This window comes from Chinchilla lanigera, unplaced genomic scaffold (assembly GCF_000276665.1).
Source record: "Chinchilla lanigera isolate Chin_1 unplaced genomic scaffold, ChiLan1.0 scaffold00025, whole genome shotgun sequence".
In the NCBI taxonomy this organism is placed as follows: domain Eukaryota; kingdom Metazoa; phylum Chordata; class Mammalia; order Rodentia; family Chinchillidae; genus Chinchilla; species Chinchilla lanigera.
In genome coordinates this window covers 18491007-18507783 of record NW_004955426.1, presented here as the reverse complement: position 1 = coordinate 18507783, position 16777 = coordinate 18491007, and the positions used below count along the sequence as shown (strand labels likewise).

At 42.2% G+C, this 16777-nt stretch overlaps 1 protein-coding gene across 2 annotated transcripts in view; it reads right to left on the bottom strand.

Annotated features, from left to right (window-relative positions):
• Npr3 (natriuretic peptide receptor 3) overlaps positions 1 to 16434 on the bottom strand; it is a 67950-nt gene extending 51516 nt beyond the window's left edge. For both annotated transcript variants that reach the window (XM_005386161.2, XM_005386162.2), the window contains exons 1-2: positions 15568 to 16434; positions 4781 to 4903 (exon numbers count right to left, since the gene is read on the bottom strand). In XM_005386161.2, the coding sequence (XP_005386218.1) occupies positions 4781 to 4903; positions 15568 to 16333 (889 nt within the window). In that variant the 5' untranslated portion in view covers positions 16334 to 16434. The remainder of the gene's footprint in view (positions 1 to 4780; positions 4904 to 15567) is intronic.
• Positions 16435 to 16777: the final 343 nt, after the last annotated feature.

Sequence of the window (16777 nt, the reverse complement as noted above, 5' to 3'; positions counted from 1 at the left end):
TTTCCAAAGAGCCCTTCAAAGGAAACCAAGTCAACTGAAAGGATATCTTTTCACCTATTGTCTCATTCCAGTTTGGGCTAGAATTAAGACATGATTCCTGGAGCCCTGGCTGCCATCTTAGATCTTGAGAATGGATGCCAGGCAGTAAGATTGAGGGAACAAAAAACAGAAGCCTGTGCCTCTGGTGCCCTTATAGAACCTCCATCTTTGCCCCAGACTTCCCATTCATGAAATTCTTCCGGGTTAGAGAACAGACCTCCACATTTATTTCAATCACTATAGTAGGGTAAATTCCATATGCATGCAAGTAAAATTGCTAATCCACCCAGGTCCATAGGATGTATTAACTAAAAGTTGGTTGATTTGGTAACAGAATGTATGACCCTAAATCTATCTGTAAAACTACCACCAAAGAAAAACTGCAAACTTATGATTTTTAAAGTACCATATATAACAGTCAAAGTAAACTAAGACTAACAATGAATGTGGCTAATATTTATTAGCCAGTTACTATGTTCCAAGAAGTTTGCTAGGTGTTTTATATACATCCCCTTATTTATTACTCAGCCTGATACCATAAGATAAGTACTATTAATATCATTAGAAGAAACAAAAGCTTACAAATGGCAAAGTTAAGTCACTTTAACAAGGTTAAGGGTTAAGCTATTAATCTTTAGCTCATAGAGTTAAGTGTTAGTACATGGCTCTTAGGCAGGCTGACACCAGAGCTCAGAATCTAAGCAAATACAGTGTGAAGGAAAACTTAAGAAGAATTCAATCAGAAACTAACTACTCTGCAAATTAAACTTAAGAAGAATTCAGTCAGAAACTAACTACTCTGCAAACATAACCATATAATTCTGTGCAATTAAACTTTCAAGAGGCAGAAAAACTGAACTCGAGGGAAAGTAAGTTTGAAGAAATTGTCCAAAATCACCCACAATAAGTCATATAAATATTCCTTTTGTACAGTTGCATTATATACTAGGAAGGATGCATCATTTTTGTAGAATTGTGTTAGAAAATGAAACTCATCCTATAACAGGATAAATCAGATAAATCCAAGCAGAATGTCATGCTACTCAATGAGTGCATCAAAAGTGTCAACTATCACAAACTGGAGGAGACACAGCAGCTGAGCCAGTGTGGGATGCTGTGACTGATTCTGGAACAAACAAGAACATTAGAGGATAGGTGATAAATTTGAAATAAGGCCTGTAGGTTGGTTATTAGTAGTAGTATAGCAATGTTAACTTCCTTGTTTTGATAATTTTATCATGGTTATGGTTATTCAACTTGTTAACACTGAGGAATCTTGGTAAAACATGCACATAAACTCTATATCACTTTTGCAAGTATTCTATAATTCTTTCAAAATAAAAAGATTTTTTAAAAGTTGCCCCACAATTATCTCTAAAAGAAGTGAATTCCAAATACAGAATTCATTTCCATAATTCAAGGTATATTCCCATGTTATATCAATTGTTCAAAAGCATGGAAATTGTTCAAAAGCAATTGTTCAAAAACAATGGAAATTGTCCCAATTAATTCTATACAGATAGTGTAAACTTGACATTCAAATTAGGCAATATCACCTCAAGGTAAAAAAACTACTGTCCAATCTCACTCATGAATATAGATTCAAATCTTAAATCAAATACTAAAACCTTAAATTCAGCACTTTATCTGAACAATCATCATGATAAAGTACACTTAATTACAAGAGTATTATGATAGCTTAAGTTTAAGAAATTTATAAAAACAGTCAAATACATTTGATAAAATAAGCACTCATTCCAGATTTTTTAAAATCACACTTGAAATACTAGGAATAAAAGTATACTTTAGTATATACTTCAAGACAGGAAATCAGATATTAAAGTAAAGATATTATTACCCATTTTATTACCAAATAAATATTAATTTGAGGTTCTTGACAATGTAACATGAAAAGAATAAGAAATAAGATGTCTAATTATCCAAGAAAAAAGAAAAAATTGTCATTGCTATGTGAAAATTATACAAAAACTATTAGAACAGAGGTGGCAGTAAGTGAAACTGTTACAAAACAAAAAACTCAGAACATTTCTATACAGTTAGAAAATGTAACAGGGAAAGATCATGATCATAAGAACAACCAAAACCATGAAATGCCTCTGTAAGAATAAACTCTATATAAATGGTACAGAATGTAAATGTTTCAAAATAACTAAGGTAAATTTTAAATATATCACAATTTTTAAAAATCAAGTAAATGAGGTGATGGATATGTCAATTCACTTAATTCAGTCACCCCACATTGTAAATGTGTATCAAACCATTCTGCTCTAACTGGTAAGTATACAATAGTTATGATGTGTAAATTACAAATAATATTGATGTAAAAGCTGGTGGTTGCATAGTATTATGAATATGCTACCAGGTATAAAATTCCTCATTTTAAAGTAGTTTATCTTATATTAATATTCTAACATTTAGAAGCTAACTTTAAAATAGATAGGTTAAGAAAATCAAACCGCAAAACTCTGTTGGTGAACATAAAAAGAAATTCAGATAAATAAAATAATTTGAAAGATTCTGCAAGTTTGACAGGAAGTAGGAAATAAGAAAATCTCATGTATTGTTGCAAAAGTAAAAATTGGTAAACCTCTTTATCAGGAATTTTAGCAGTGCCTGTCAAAACTTAATGTACATAACATTTGATCCAGCAATTTTAATTCTAAAAATTTATCTCATAGGTAACATATATGTATAAACATGTGAGTGGATATGCATGTGTGTGCATACACGATTACTCAGGGCAGCACTGTTCTTAAAAGAAAAAAGCTGCGAACAACATATATATTGAAAAAAAAAGAGACTGAGTAAAAATGGCATGTAAACATTAAAAACACTATACAGTTATACCAAAAAAGAGTATGATAATTCTATTAAAAATATTTTTTTGTAAGATACATTTATAAAAAGAGAATAACATACATCTTAAGTTATCAGTGTGCTTTTACCTGGGTGATAGAATAATAACTTATTTTCTTCCATATGCTTTCCTATGTTTTCCAAATTTTATACAATACTCATGTATTGTAATCCATAGGAAAAAATTAATCCAAGCTAAATCTGTGGATGGAAGGAATTCCAATACCCATTGTTTGCATTAGGCACTAGATGCACAAGGCACACAAATACACATTATAAATGCACTTGCCAATACACCAGTTGTGTATAGGGAGGGAAAAAGATTGTTGTCACGAAAAGGAGGGCAAAGTAGGGCATTATCCTGCAATCCTCACATGTCCAGTTGCATCCACTGCAGGAAGCAGTTTTACCAATTTTTCTTTATATCCATGGGAAGTGCATTATATCATCTGTGTATACACAATAGTACTGCTTATGTAAGCCAGGGTATCAGGGCAGGAAACCAGGGTGTATGTTTGAAGGTTTATATCCTGTATAACTACATACAGCCAGCAGGAACTGGGAAGTGGAGCTCAGTATAAACATGTCATTTGTGATCTGCACACTTACATCCCCTGAGAGCTGCTCGACTTTGAGCAGCCAGCGTGCAGGTTTGAGGAAATGTTCTGAAGCCCTCACAATGAACTTTAGAGAAAGCCCTAACCACATTGAAAAGGAAATTTTTGGACCGGTGATCATGATGGCCTCCTTTAACACCCTCCAACACAGGGACCTAGGAACTTCTCCAGATCCATCATAAGGAATTAAATGCCATGGTCCTGGCTCCCAAAATTCTGCACAGGAGAGGCTTAAGGCATAGTGATCAGAAAGGAAGTGGGGGGCTATTAGGAGTGGCTGTCAAATGTCTTTATCTCAATTTACAGTAATAACTTTTATTTCACATTGTGACCCATTATAAACATATTCGTAGTGTTCATAAATACACACACACACACACACACAATCTTTATATTGCTAACATGAAGGTTTTATGAACTGGTACATGCAACAAGTGTGACCTACTTTGACATGTTCTATCCTGTTGTGGTATAATCTGCTCCATCCTATTTCAAATTCTACCCACATCTCACTTAAATTATTTTGACTGTCCATCTCAGTGGTAGCAACTTGCAGTTGGAAAAGGACTGGACAAGGGGTCTTCGGGACCTGCATTTCAACCATCTGGAGTGTGGGACTGGGCTGTGTTGATCCACAAGCACCTTGACACCACAGATGCATAGTTTTGCTCTCATCAAGTTCTCAAAGGAGAAAACGTTGAGGAATTATGAGATGTTGTCATAACACAGAACAGAGCATTTTTATAGTTCTGCTCAGAATCATAAATTTCCAAAATCATATTTATGGAAATCATATCTTTGGGCATAACTCAAGTTTTTAATCATCCTTATAATCCCTTTTTGATACAGCTCTGATTCAGATCTTGAATGTCCCCCCTAGGCCCATGTGTTGAAAGCTTTGTGGTGGCCATGGTGGTACTAGAAAAGGGTGGAAGCTTTAGAAGCCGAAGCCTACTGAGAGGAAGTTAGGTCATTGGAAGGGTGCCCTTGAAGAGTGATGGGGATCCCAGCCCCTTACTGACTTTCTTTGCCTCCCAGCTACCATAAGGTGAACAGGTCTCCTCCACCATGCCCTCTGCCATGATATACTTTTCTATCACAGGCTCAAAGCAACAGGGCCAAGCAACCATGGACTGAAATCTCTGAAACCATGAGCCAAAATAGCCTTCCCTCCTTGTATCTTGCACACAGCAGAAAGCTGATACAGACACCTTGGCAGTGAGAGGGGAAGCTGGAAGCAGAGTTACCATAGGAAGAGCTGTTGAAGAGCTCAATGTTGAAGAAGGCGTAGTCTCCACTGGTCATGCCATGTCTGTGTGCTGCCAGCATGATGTTCCGGATGGTGTCCCCACTGGCACACATGATCACCACTGGGGAGAGAAACAAAGAGCACACATGAGACACCCCACCACAGCAGGCAGCAAGCACACCAGAGCCAGGGGGAGACAACTGACACAGAGCTGGGCATTGTCTCCTCACAAACTGCCTATTACAGCAATCCCCCTGATCTGCACGGCACACTCTCCTAGCCCCCAGTGAACACCTGGAACTGTGGATAGTACCATGTACCATGTTTTTCCTATATATACATATCCTAATGTTTAGCTTAGATATTAGGCAGACTAGGAGATTGACAAATTTAATAATAAAAAGAACAACTACAACAATATACTATAGTAACAGTTATTTAAAACTCATGAATTGCTTACTTCTAGAATTTTCCATTGAATTTTTTCAGACCATAGTTGACCATGGGTAACCAAAACCTCAGAAAGTGAAACCACAGGTAAAGGAGAAGATCATAGTTTTACCATACAGAAAGCTACCAGACGCCATCACAACCAAGTGCTGGAACTAACATCGCCATGTGGGAAAACACACTCATCAACACACCAAGGATCAGAAACACCCAACAAGCAACACAAAATTAGTCAGGAGGAAGCAGCTTCAAACCCAGCTTAGGAAACAACAGAATAATTGACCTGTGTGCCACCACCACCCTTCTTTTTGTGGCTCTCTACCACTGAACCACATCCCCAGCCTGTCTTCTTAGTTTTTGAGACAGAGTCTCTGTTGTTGCCCAGGTTGGCCTCACACTTGTGATCCCCCTGCTTCAGCCTCCCAAGTTACTGAGGTTACTGACATATGCCGCCATTCTGGCTGGCCTATGCTCTTTAAAATGGTCATTTTCCCATAATGTTAAGTGAAATAAACCAGACACACAAGTTTAAATATTGCATGGTTTCTCTTACAAGAGAAACTCAAAGTTAAAAATAAACAGCAAAATAAAAGACAGATAATAGGTAACAGGGAGTAGCACTTTTGTGAAAGAAGTGACCAAGAGATGGAGGGAAGGAGATAGAGAAGGGGAATGGGATTAAAAATATAATTAAGACATGTTATGTATATGTACCAACTCCCATGATGAATGTAATCATGTACCGCGAAAATGTACTAATAACAAAATTATATTTAAAAATAAGTAAGAGTAGGTAGGGCATTTAGGGGTTGACTGAGTTATGAAGGCCTTGCCTCATGAATGCATTAATCCATTTATGTACTAATGGATTACTTTGTTATCATGAGAAAAGATCATTTATAAAAGCCAGTTTAGCTCTATGTCCTGTGTGTGCCCCTTCTGCATGCGATGGCTTGCAGTGCCCGTGATTCTGCAGAGTCCACACAGCAAGAAGACCTCACCAAATGTGACCCCTCAATCTTAGACTTCCCAGCTTCCAGAACCATGACCTAAATAAACCTCTGAACTTTATTTTAAGATTAAATAAATAATAAATTTGTCAATTTCATGAAAAGCAAAGACAGATACACACAAAAAAAATCCTAGGCTGAAAGAGATTTAGAAGAGCAACCTACATGCAATTTGTGACAGTTGTATTCTGGACCTTAAAATAAATAAATAAAACTTTTGTTGTAAGGGACATTATTGAGACCATGGTGGGATTTGACTAAGGTTTATAAACATATAGAATGTGTGTGCATTAAAGTTCTTCATTTTTGTCCCCTACACTCTGGTTATATAAGTGAACATCCTTGTTCTTAACAGACACACATTTAAATTGTTAGGGGTAACAAAACATAACCCTGGACGTATTCTGAAAGGGTTCATTAAAAGGTAGCATTTTCTGTGTGTATCAGCATATTCCTGTGAGTATGCATACACATATCAATAAATAGGTATAAAAAGGACAAATGGATGGTAGATGATAGATAAATGAGAGAGAGAGAGATGATAGATAGATAGACGAGAAGAGAGGAAAAAGGGAAAAGATTTAGAATGTCAGGGCAAATATGGCAAAAATCCGGTTAAGGCTATATAAAGGTATTTTATATCTTTTTATATCTTTTCCAAAAGTGTGAAAACTATTTCAAAATAAAGTTTTTGGGCTGGGATGTAGCTCAGAGGTGCAAGCATCTGCCTAGCACTCGCAAGGTCCTGAGTTCAATTCCCAGGACCAAAAAAAAAATTTTTTTTAAATAAAATTTTTAAAAATTAAATAAATCTTGCCAGGCATGGTGGTGCATGCCTGTAATCCCAACACTCAGGAGGCTGTGGCCAGAGGATTACTGCAAGTTCGAGGCCAGCCTGGGCTACAAAGTGAGTTCAAGACCAGCCTGAACTGCATAGTGAAACACTGACTCAAAAAAAAAAGATTAAATAAATCTCTAGATTATTCCTACTATAAGACAGTGAAGACTGTCAACTGTTTTTCATACTTAACAGGATGTTTTCTAAAAAAGCAAGTTCAGAGGCTTTAGGGAAAACATCCTCTGGCAAATCAGTGAGTGAGCGTCATAGGCTCTTTCTGTCCTAGCAAATCAATGAGGGTCTATACTACGCTGAAGTTTCCTCAACAGACAGAAGAAGTAGATAACAAGATGTTAGGTCACCCGTGTTCTCTCAGTTTATGTCCACACTGTCAGATCTGAGAGGTTTAAGCAGCTCCAGGAGATTGTCACTTGCCACCTAAGAATGACACAGAGTGGAGTAAAGCGGGGACTTGGACATTGTCCAGTCACTGCTGATGGTTTGCAGGCTCCGCTGTCTTTGCTATACAGCAGATCACTGTATTTTCTGCCTACACACTGGGCAAAGAAGAGACTCTCATAGGCCTGGGTGCTGCCAACTGTGTTATCACCATGCATGCCAGCCCTCCAAAATATATATGTTCTTTGTAAAAGCACAGTTGCTGAAAGACATAAAACAAGCGGCAGGCTGTGGCTGAGCGTCTTTGGTAACCTGCATGGAAGGCTTGGCTCTTACTGATATTCCATTTATGGCACATAGTAACCGGGAGTGTTAGGTCACAACTCTGACATTTCATACTACAAGAGGGCTTGATGTGCAGGGTAGTAGCCCCAAAGAACAAATGTTTTGAACAATATAAAACCTCTCAAAGGCCTGTGAATATTGGAGTCAGAGTTGTTTGAGTTTTAATAGTACATTATATATTGGAGGTAAATAATCAGATTTAAAGATGACTTAATAAGGAAACTCTCAAAGAAACACTGCATTATTCGTTGTGGCCTAGACCCCTGTGTTAGTTCTAATTCAATTTCTAGCTCCTTCAGTTAAAAAAGAGCCAAGGTGTCCCACAAAGCAACAAACAAGAGGCCAAGGCTGAACATGTTTGGAGAGCATGGATTCCAAGAGTGGTCACCGCCAGGAGGACCCAGCGAGTCTGGCTGCTGTCCATCAAACAGCCCGCATCATTTTCTGATCAGCTGCTCATAACCCAGAGTCCAGTTCTCAGTCCTCACATGTATGACTTGATTCTTGCCAGCACACAGGGAACAGGGCCACTGCTTCGGGGCAGATGCTCAATAACCCACATCAAATACTTACAGATAATCTGGACTTCAGATTGTTTGAGTTCCATGGGGACTATAGCACTCATAAATACATCTGTGTCAACACGCCCTATGCCCTGGGTATGATACCTAGGGGACCAAATTACAAACAATAAAATGCTAGTGAAGGTGAAATCAAAATGCGGGAGGTCCGCTGGAGGATTCAGGTGTTGGAAGACACCAGGCATTGATAACCCTAAATATTTATCTGAGAGATGTACCCGGCCCAGGACTGCATAGGCTGTGGCTCAGAGCCAGAGCACCACCTTCACTAGGTCCCAGACAGGCTCTGTTCAAAACTGGCTTCTGTGGGGCTTCTCTTCTTTTTACATTCTGATCCAGCTCCTTCTCTCCCCATCACCACCATCATCACCAAACCCTTCTGATGGATGCATTCCATCTTAAAACATGAGTAGTCCCCACTTAGACTGAGCAAGAGTGTCACAGTACCATCTGTCTGAGCACACTTTGATTATTTTATCTCATACTTTGTGTTGACTGTGGGGTTTATGTTCAAATGGAAATCCTGATTTCCAAGTTCACAGACAGAGCACTGTCTTGAATAAACCAAATTCATCATCTAGTAATTAATAACACTGGCAAAGTAGAGTGCAGAATTCCAGATTTGTATGGTGCTCCCAATCTTTTACAGTTATCTCGTTCATACCTAATTGAACAGCAAGCATTTTTTAGTAACTTGCCTTTATACAACTTATCAAATGGTTTAAGATGGTTTTTCAATGAAATAGCTTCCTCTTCCTGCTAATGTTTCAACAGTTTACACAGTAGCTAATTGAATTAAATACTTACAATAATAACTACAGGTAGAATAATACAACTCTTGAAAGCCATGTGGAGAAGATGAAATCTTGTGTGTGGCATGTACTGGAAAACTCTACTAGCTGCCAGTACCCACCCACTGTCAGTAAAACTGACAGAAAGACACAATGGACTAATCTTGCAAACTGCATAAGTGGCAGTCTAGACAGCTTCTGTTGTACCCAAGTGTATCTGAGTATATAAATACTAATTTGGGGTCAAACTGTTAAACTTCTAAAAGAGGTAATGCTGGTGTAATGCTAAATTTCTGGTTATACTTTTCTTTGTCTTGCTCTTTTTTTTGTTTGTTTGTTTTGAGACAGGTCTTGCTATGCAGTTCAGACTGAACTCAATATATAGCCCAGATTGGCCTCAAACTCTCAACAATCCTCCTGCCTCAGCCTCCTGAGTGGAAGATTATAGGAATGAGCCACTGTCCCTGGCTTGTCCCCCTCTTTTAACTTGTGGTGTTCCCTGCCATCCTTCCCCATGTGCTGCCCCACTGTCCTCTATCAAGGCCTTCTCACTTCTGCAGTACGTTCTTGCAGTCACTCAGTTAAAGCAGGAAAGGTTTATTTAGCTCACAGTTTATAGAGGTTTCAGTCCATAACTGGCTGGCTCCAAGACAGGGTGTTACTTGGTACAGGGGTAACAATTCATGATGGTGGAAGACAGTAAAAGCAACAGCTGAGCTTAATAGCATCTTTCTGTCCCTTTTATACTTTATCCATGCTGCTGGGATTAGCTCGGTGCCTAACCAATCAGTGAGCTGATCACACACCCTTAATCCCAGCATCACACACTCTAGATTCAGCCACCTCTGAAAAAGTCTTATGACTGCATGAGGCTTTGGGTGGACATCTAGACATAAACCAGAACACCCCTCAAAACACTCCCTATCACTTGGATACAATTATCCCACGTTCTTGCCACTTTCTGAAGCAGATGTGGAAGCTCTCTTTTGTGAGTGTCCCTCTGTGTTGTGATCAAAAATACAGTCAATGCTGCTGCCAAGTGCCATCCAAAAAAATGACAGGCTTGTAAAAACATCACAGCGTGTCCTCATACACCTTCTTCACTGGATCTGGCACCCTGACTTCCCTGAAGTGAGAATGACCATGAAAGGTAAACTTTTTTAATTGATTAGGGACATTGAGGTACCCACCACAGCACAACCAAAGACACTTTACAAAAGAAGACTTCCAGAACTTTTGGAACTTTTGGAAACCAGCAAGGATGATGGGCTAAGTGTGTTTGGGGAGTGTCTGAGGGAGATTGATGGCAATACGTCTTGTACTGTAACCATTTCTTAATTAAACATTTAGTGTATTTTTAGATCATACTGCACATGCAAAGAGTACACTTTAAGAGCTACTTTTTTCCACTCTGGATGAGGGGCCCCCAGCTGAAAGATACTATCTGATTTAGTGGCTGCGCTTGCCTAACTCTGGGAGGAAATAACAATAAACAAGTCCTGTTGACAACATATCCAAGTCATATTTTCCAACTGGTTTCAGCAACAATAAAAGTATATTTTCACACTCACCATCTACTCCTGCAGCCGTGTTCCATTTAAGTCTAACTTAGAAGAGAAAAAAGAATGCTTCTGCTTGGAAACAAAACAGAGCGTGCTGTGTCCTGCAAACTGAAATGTGATGTCCAAAAGCTGAGTAGTAATTTTGGAAGTGGTCAAAGAAATCCCCAAGGAAGAAGATGTTTAAAGTGGTAAACAGAAGATAATAAAAAAAAAAGAGAGGATCAATTGAAGAAATACAGTACACAAAAAAAAAAACCTAGGAAGAGAAAACAGATGAAAGGAGGAGGTAAAATCATCACTGAAGGGATTTTCCCAGAATTAAAAGACATGGGCTTCTGGAAAGAAGGGGCCTGCAAAGAGCATAAGGCAAAGTACCAGCACCGAGGTCTGTCATCATACAGTACTGAAACAGTGAGAACAAGAAGATTTTAAAACTTTCCAGAAGGGTGGGATCACAAATAATACACCCAAAATCCTCATAAATTCAAGTTTCCAAGTAGTAACTTTGGAATTTGGAAGATGATGGAGCAATACTGTCAAATTCTGAGAAAAAATGATTTCCAATTTAGAATGCTATAATTAGTAAGAAGATATTACCAGCCCTGAAGGGAACAAAATTTAGCTTTCATTCATCCTTTTTTGAAAGTCTCCTGGAGGATATGCTCCACAAAAGCAAAGGCATAAAGAAAGAAACACATAGGGACCTAATTTAAGAGAGAGATGATAGGAGTCCCAGGAAAACACTAAAGAATGAGCCCAGAATGATAACTATACAGTGTACTTTGAAAACAACTAAACTAGAGCAGCTCAAAACAGAGCATTAGATACTTTAACTATAAATCCATGTGAAACTTAGCAAACAAACAAAAAGGGAAACTAGTGCAACAAAGAAAGTGTCATCAGAGTAGCCTGCATGGCTCAACTATGAATAGCATTTTAAAATAATAATAATATTGACACAATACAAGCTAAACAAAAATTTTAACACAGCCATATCAGAAGGCAGGTTTCCATGTGTGGTTGATAGACAGTAGAAGAGAACTCGATCATCATCTTCCTTTGGGATACCAAGAGATAAGACCTGAAACTGAAAATATCAAATGTAGCACGTTAGAAATAAAAAGACAAATAGAAGACCAGCTCTAGAGGCAAATATCTGCAGAAACAGCTACAAAAGTTGAGGATTGTTGCCTCTACAAAGTAAGAAATGGGGAGTTGAAGACAAAGATTTTCCTAATAAGACTTGTGTTATTTCCTAACTTTATGTGGTTATATAATTAATTTTGATAAAAATAAATTCTAATTTTGTCCAAAGAAAGATTTCTCTGGCTCCTTCTACTTACATAGCAATTGATATCATTTGTAAAGAGAGAGTATACCTTTATTTTTGTTGTTCACAAAACTCTATCTACTCCAAAAGCCTTTGGAATTTTTACCCTGATGCCTACAGTGCTATTTTCCACTGCTGTGCTCTGGCTATTTTACACTTATCATGGGTTCTCTCCCTTAAAATTCTGCTGATCAACCACTCAGTCATGTACCACTCTTTCCTTTACTCTAGACTATCAAAAATAAATGACTCTTAAAAACCAGTGTCTCTAGTCATTATGCAGGACAAGATTAATGACATGTTAGCTTAAAGAATAACTATAATTCATACAAAACCATGAATAGAACACTTCTAGTTCTGCACCTCATAACACATATAAATGCAACAATTACTGGCTTTTATAGCTTGAAAAAAAATCTAATTCTACATTGTCTTTTTAAAAATACTGAGAAAAAATAAATAAAAATATTGAAGAATACTGAGGGCAGTTGTCAGCTGTGAACCCATTTTTAACTGAAGATCATTATTTTTTTAAAATGTAATCTCAGGTGTGTGTACTTCAGTGATCTTAGCTAAAGACCTGAAAGGGAAAACATGGTTAAATTACTGACTTAGAGGATAAATCCCTAAGGTGAAAGAATAATTAATGCCCCTTAGTTTTTTTCTGCAGTACAGCACGTCACCAAATGAAAATTTAGTCACACTATTACTGTATTTGAGATGTGATCAGTTTTTACCAGGGAAGAGATTCAAACACACATAATTTGGTTTTAAAGATGACCTGAAAACAAAAAATGCGAAAAATGTTCTCTCCAAAAGAAGACTGAAGCATGCTCCAGTTCATGGTAACTAAGAAGGAATTTTCAAAGGCAGAAATGCTGTCAGTTACATTTTTACACTTGGGTGAGCAAAAATCAGGGTCACTGAACATCAGCTTGAAGAGGCCTTATCTCCCTGAGTGTTTCACAGAGGAGGAAATTTGGGCCCAGAGACATTCAGCAGATTGCACAGGCCACAGAGCTCCAGGGGCATCTGCTTTACAGCCCAGGTTTCCTTCCTATGGACAGTCTCCCCTAGGAAAAAGGGGTGATACACATACACATACCACCCCTACAGTGAAACAGCGCATTTATTCACTGAGCCCTTGGGATGGCTCTGACACTGTGTCAGCACATTCCATGGGTTAGCTCCTTGAGTGTTCCCACTATACTACTTTACATGAAAAGCCCAAGGTACCTGAGTTCAACAGCAGCCCAAGATCCACCAGCTGGTGAGTAACTCAGCTGTGAACTCCATGGAAAGCATATACTAAACCCTCGTCTAACACATTAACTGCTTACTATGAAGTAAAGACTCAGTGTGTTCCTAGAAGATCCTCTGAGAAAGTTTGTCACCAAGCAACATTCCTAAGAGTAAATAATTGGAGGGCAGGCACGTGCGGTGTAGGGGAGAAACTGTTTTGTTTCCTTTCTGAATATCTGCCAGATCACCATTGGAAACGTGTTTTAGACCAAGAATCATAAAAGTGTAAAACAAGTAAAATATAAACAGCCCAGCAAACTTTCACCACTAGATTCAAAGTTGGATGGAAAAAAAATAAGCAAAGAGACTTGGGAACATCTAGAAGGCCTTGAGGAGAAAGAAAGAAAGAGAGAGAGAGAGACAGACAGAGACAGAGAGACAGAGAGACAGAGAGACAGAGAGAGAGAAAGAAACAGAACGCAGCTCAAATCCTCCGAAGCCTGCGGCACACCAGCCCCAGGCCCGCCAGAGCTCTGCCGCCCTCATGTCCCTTGACCCCCATTGTGAGGCTGAGAGGACCTTTGGCCTCCATCTGTCATCATCTGGACAGACAGATACCCTTAGCCTTGTATCCTAGGCCAAGTGAGCTGAAGCCCCTGGGACTAACAGGGCAATGGAAGTGCGGATGTTTCTGCAACCACGGATCTCACAGTAGGGGCCATAGCCCCATCCCAAGCGATCCTCCAAAGACCCGAGCTGAAGGAACAGGTTCCGGAGACCCAGAACAGCTCGAGGTCTGGAGGATGCTGCGGAACTCTGGGGACTGGGAGTGCAGAGCGAGGTAGCCCGAGGCTGGCGACTTGACAGCCGCCATTGGATACCAACGCCCTTTTTCACAACCAGCTTAACTGGCAGGTATTCCGTGCAGACAACCGGGAGTTCATGAGCTCAGAACCAACTTGTATCCCATGGTCAAAACGCCCTGCCTCTTCACTCTCTTGGGTGTGTTCAGGAGAGTTGCAGGTGGCCAAGTTGGGAAGGGTGAAGGCTGCAGCCCAGTCTCACCTGTTTCTGAGGCTCCCGGCCTTGGGTTGCGCTGTCCCCTACCGCTAGTGCTCGGCTATGCCAAGTCATGGGTAAACCGTTCGCCTGGCTCAGCCCGGCTTCCGCTGAGTCTCAGCCGGCAGGCACCAGGGTCGGGGAAGCTTTCCCCGGGTTCCACCGCGGGCATTCCAGGCGCGTGCGCACGGAGGAAAAGCAGAGGCGGGATTCCCTGAGGTCTGATCACCCCAATCGCGACTCCATCGAGGAGGGACAAGTACTGTGCTAGGGTTTCAGCCCGCCTTCGTGCAGTCTACCCTCCAGTAAAATGAGCTGCACCGGAGGCTTCCCTATTACCTACCCGCGACCAACCTCTTCCCGTAGCGTTAGCCACCAACCCAACGCAGCACTGTGCTCTTGGCCAGGTTGAGAATTAATTCAAATTCCTAAAGACTCCCAGAGAAAATGCGAGGGGGACCCGCAGGTGGAAAAGAGATTCCAAGCCTTCCCCCACCCCACCCCACCCCGCAAAGCCTAGCTCTGGGAGCTTTGCAGCCTGCCCTGACAAACGCACAAGGGTGTCGCCTGAGTCCAAACACAGCGAGGCATTTTTGTGGAAAGCACAGAAGCTTGTTTATAACTACAGGAGCCATGGAAGGAATGAGAAGAGTGATACAATGAGCCTTTAAAAGAAACCTAGGGTCTGTGGCAAGAGCAGCCAGGGAAACCAGGAGGCCAGAACGAGCCTAGTGGCGGCACGCGGCTGTAGCGCGTCCGCAGAGGCTTCTGCGCTACGAATGGGCGCGCGTCGGGAATGGGCTGGGCCACAAGTTCTTTTGGCACTGGCGCGCTTCAGATCTTGGAGCAAGGCACTGGCCGTGCGCCCCTGATTGTGAGCCCCGCGCTGGTGAAGCAGGAGTGGGGGGGGGGGGTTAGGTTTGACAGCACCTGTCAGAGGTGGGCACGTGAGAGCGGCGGGCTCAGACATCCCTTCGCCCAGGGCCCTCCACCTCCCCAGGACCCTCTAGGTACCTCCTCCACCGAGACCCTTCCTCCGAGCTCGCGGTCAGGCAGCGCAACCTGAGCGAGACCCGGCATGCGCCCTCCCGGCCTCAACGCCGCGGGGGCAGTGGGGCGCAGAGGACCGCTGAGAGCGGCTGGGTTAGGGCCAGGGGTCGGGGCGCGCTCCTGCTCACCTCTCTCACTGGCCTGGATGTAGCCCACGATGTCGTCCAGGTCCAAGTCTTTGGTCTCGTCGAAACTGTAGGCGGACGTGTGCAAACCCTCCTCCTGGAAAACCTCGTGGACCCCCTCGAGAGTGAAGTAGCAGTTGCGCTCCAGCTTGTCGTCGCTGTAGACCAGCACGGCACGGCTCCATTGGTGGTGGCGGAACAGGGCGAGCATCATCTCGCCCATCTTGGCATAGGCAGGCGCCACGCGCGTAAGGTGCGAGTACTCAGTGTCCTTGTGCTGGAAGCCGGCGGCCAGGGCTCCCGCCGACAGCATGGGCAGGTCCCAGTGCGACGCCAGCCGGGCCACCGGCGCCGCTGCGTACTCGCACACCGGCCCCAGGATGAGGTCGGGCTTGGTGCCCCGCGCCGCCGCCACGCGGTCCACCAGGCTGAAGAGCGCACGGTTGCCGCAGTCCGAGTCTTCGTAGGCCACCTGGAAGCGAGTGCCTGGGGGCAGAAGCCGCCGGCCGGTCCCGTTGCCCTCCACGCTGCGGAGAGCGTACTCAATGGCCGGCCGCACGCGGGCCAGCGAGAACAAGTAAGAGTCGTCCTGGGGCAACAGCACCAGCACCTCGATCTTCTGGGGCGGCAGCGCTTCTCTCTCCCGGCGCCCGCCGCCCGGGCCCGCGCCCCCGCCGCCTCCATCACCGCCGCCCGTGCCGCCCGCCAGCAGCGCGCAGCCGAGCAGGACGTGAGCGGAGAAAGTGAGCACCAGCAGCGGGGACGGCATGGTGCGGCCACTCGGCGCTCGCCCTCGCCGCCCGCTCGCCCTCCGCCCCCCACGCACCCTGCCGCCTTCCTCCCCACTCTCCTTTCCGAGGTCCCTGCGTCCCCTTGGGCGCCCTAAGAAAACAGAGTGCCCCCTTCACTAACGCCAAAAGATAGGAAGAATCCTCTGCAATGTCGCTAGCATTAAAAAAAGAAAAAGAAAAAGTTCACCAGTATAGTAAACCTGTGCGTCTGTAATATACATATATACTATTATAAATATATATTCGCCCTTCCTTTATACATATGCTGTTTGGCTTAGAGGTGGCTTCTTATTTGGGCGTTGCTAAGATTGCCTTTGAAAGCGCATTTGCAAAAGAAAAAAAAAGACTTGTCCAAGTGTTTGTAATTGACGGTGCATCTCCTTCGCGTTTGATCTCATTGATTCGCGCGGGTTCCCGGATCC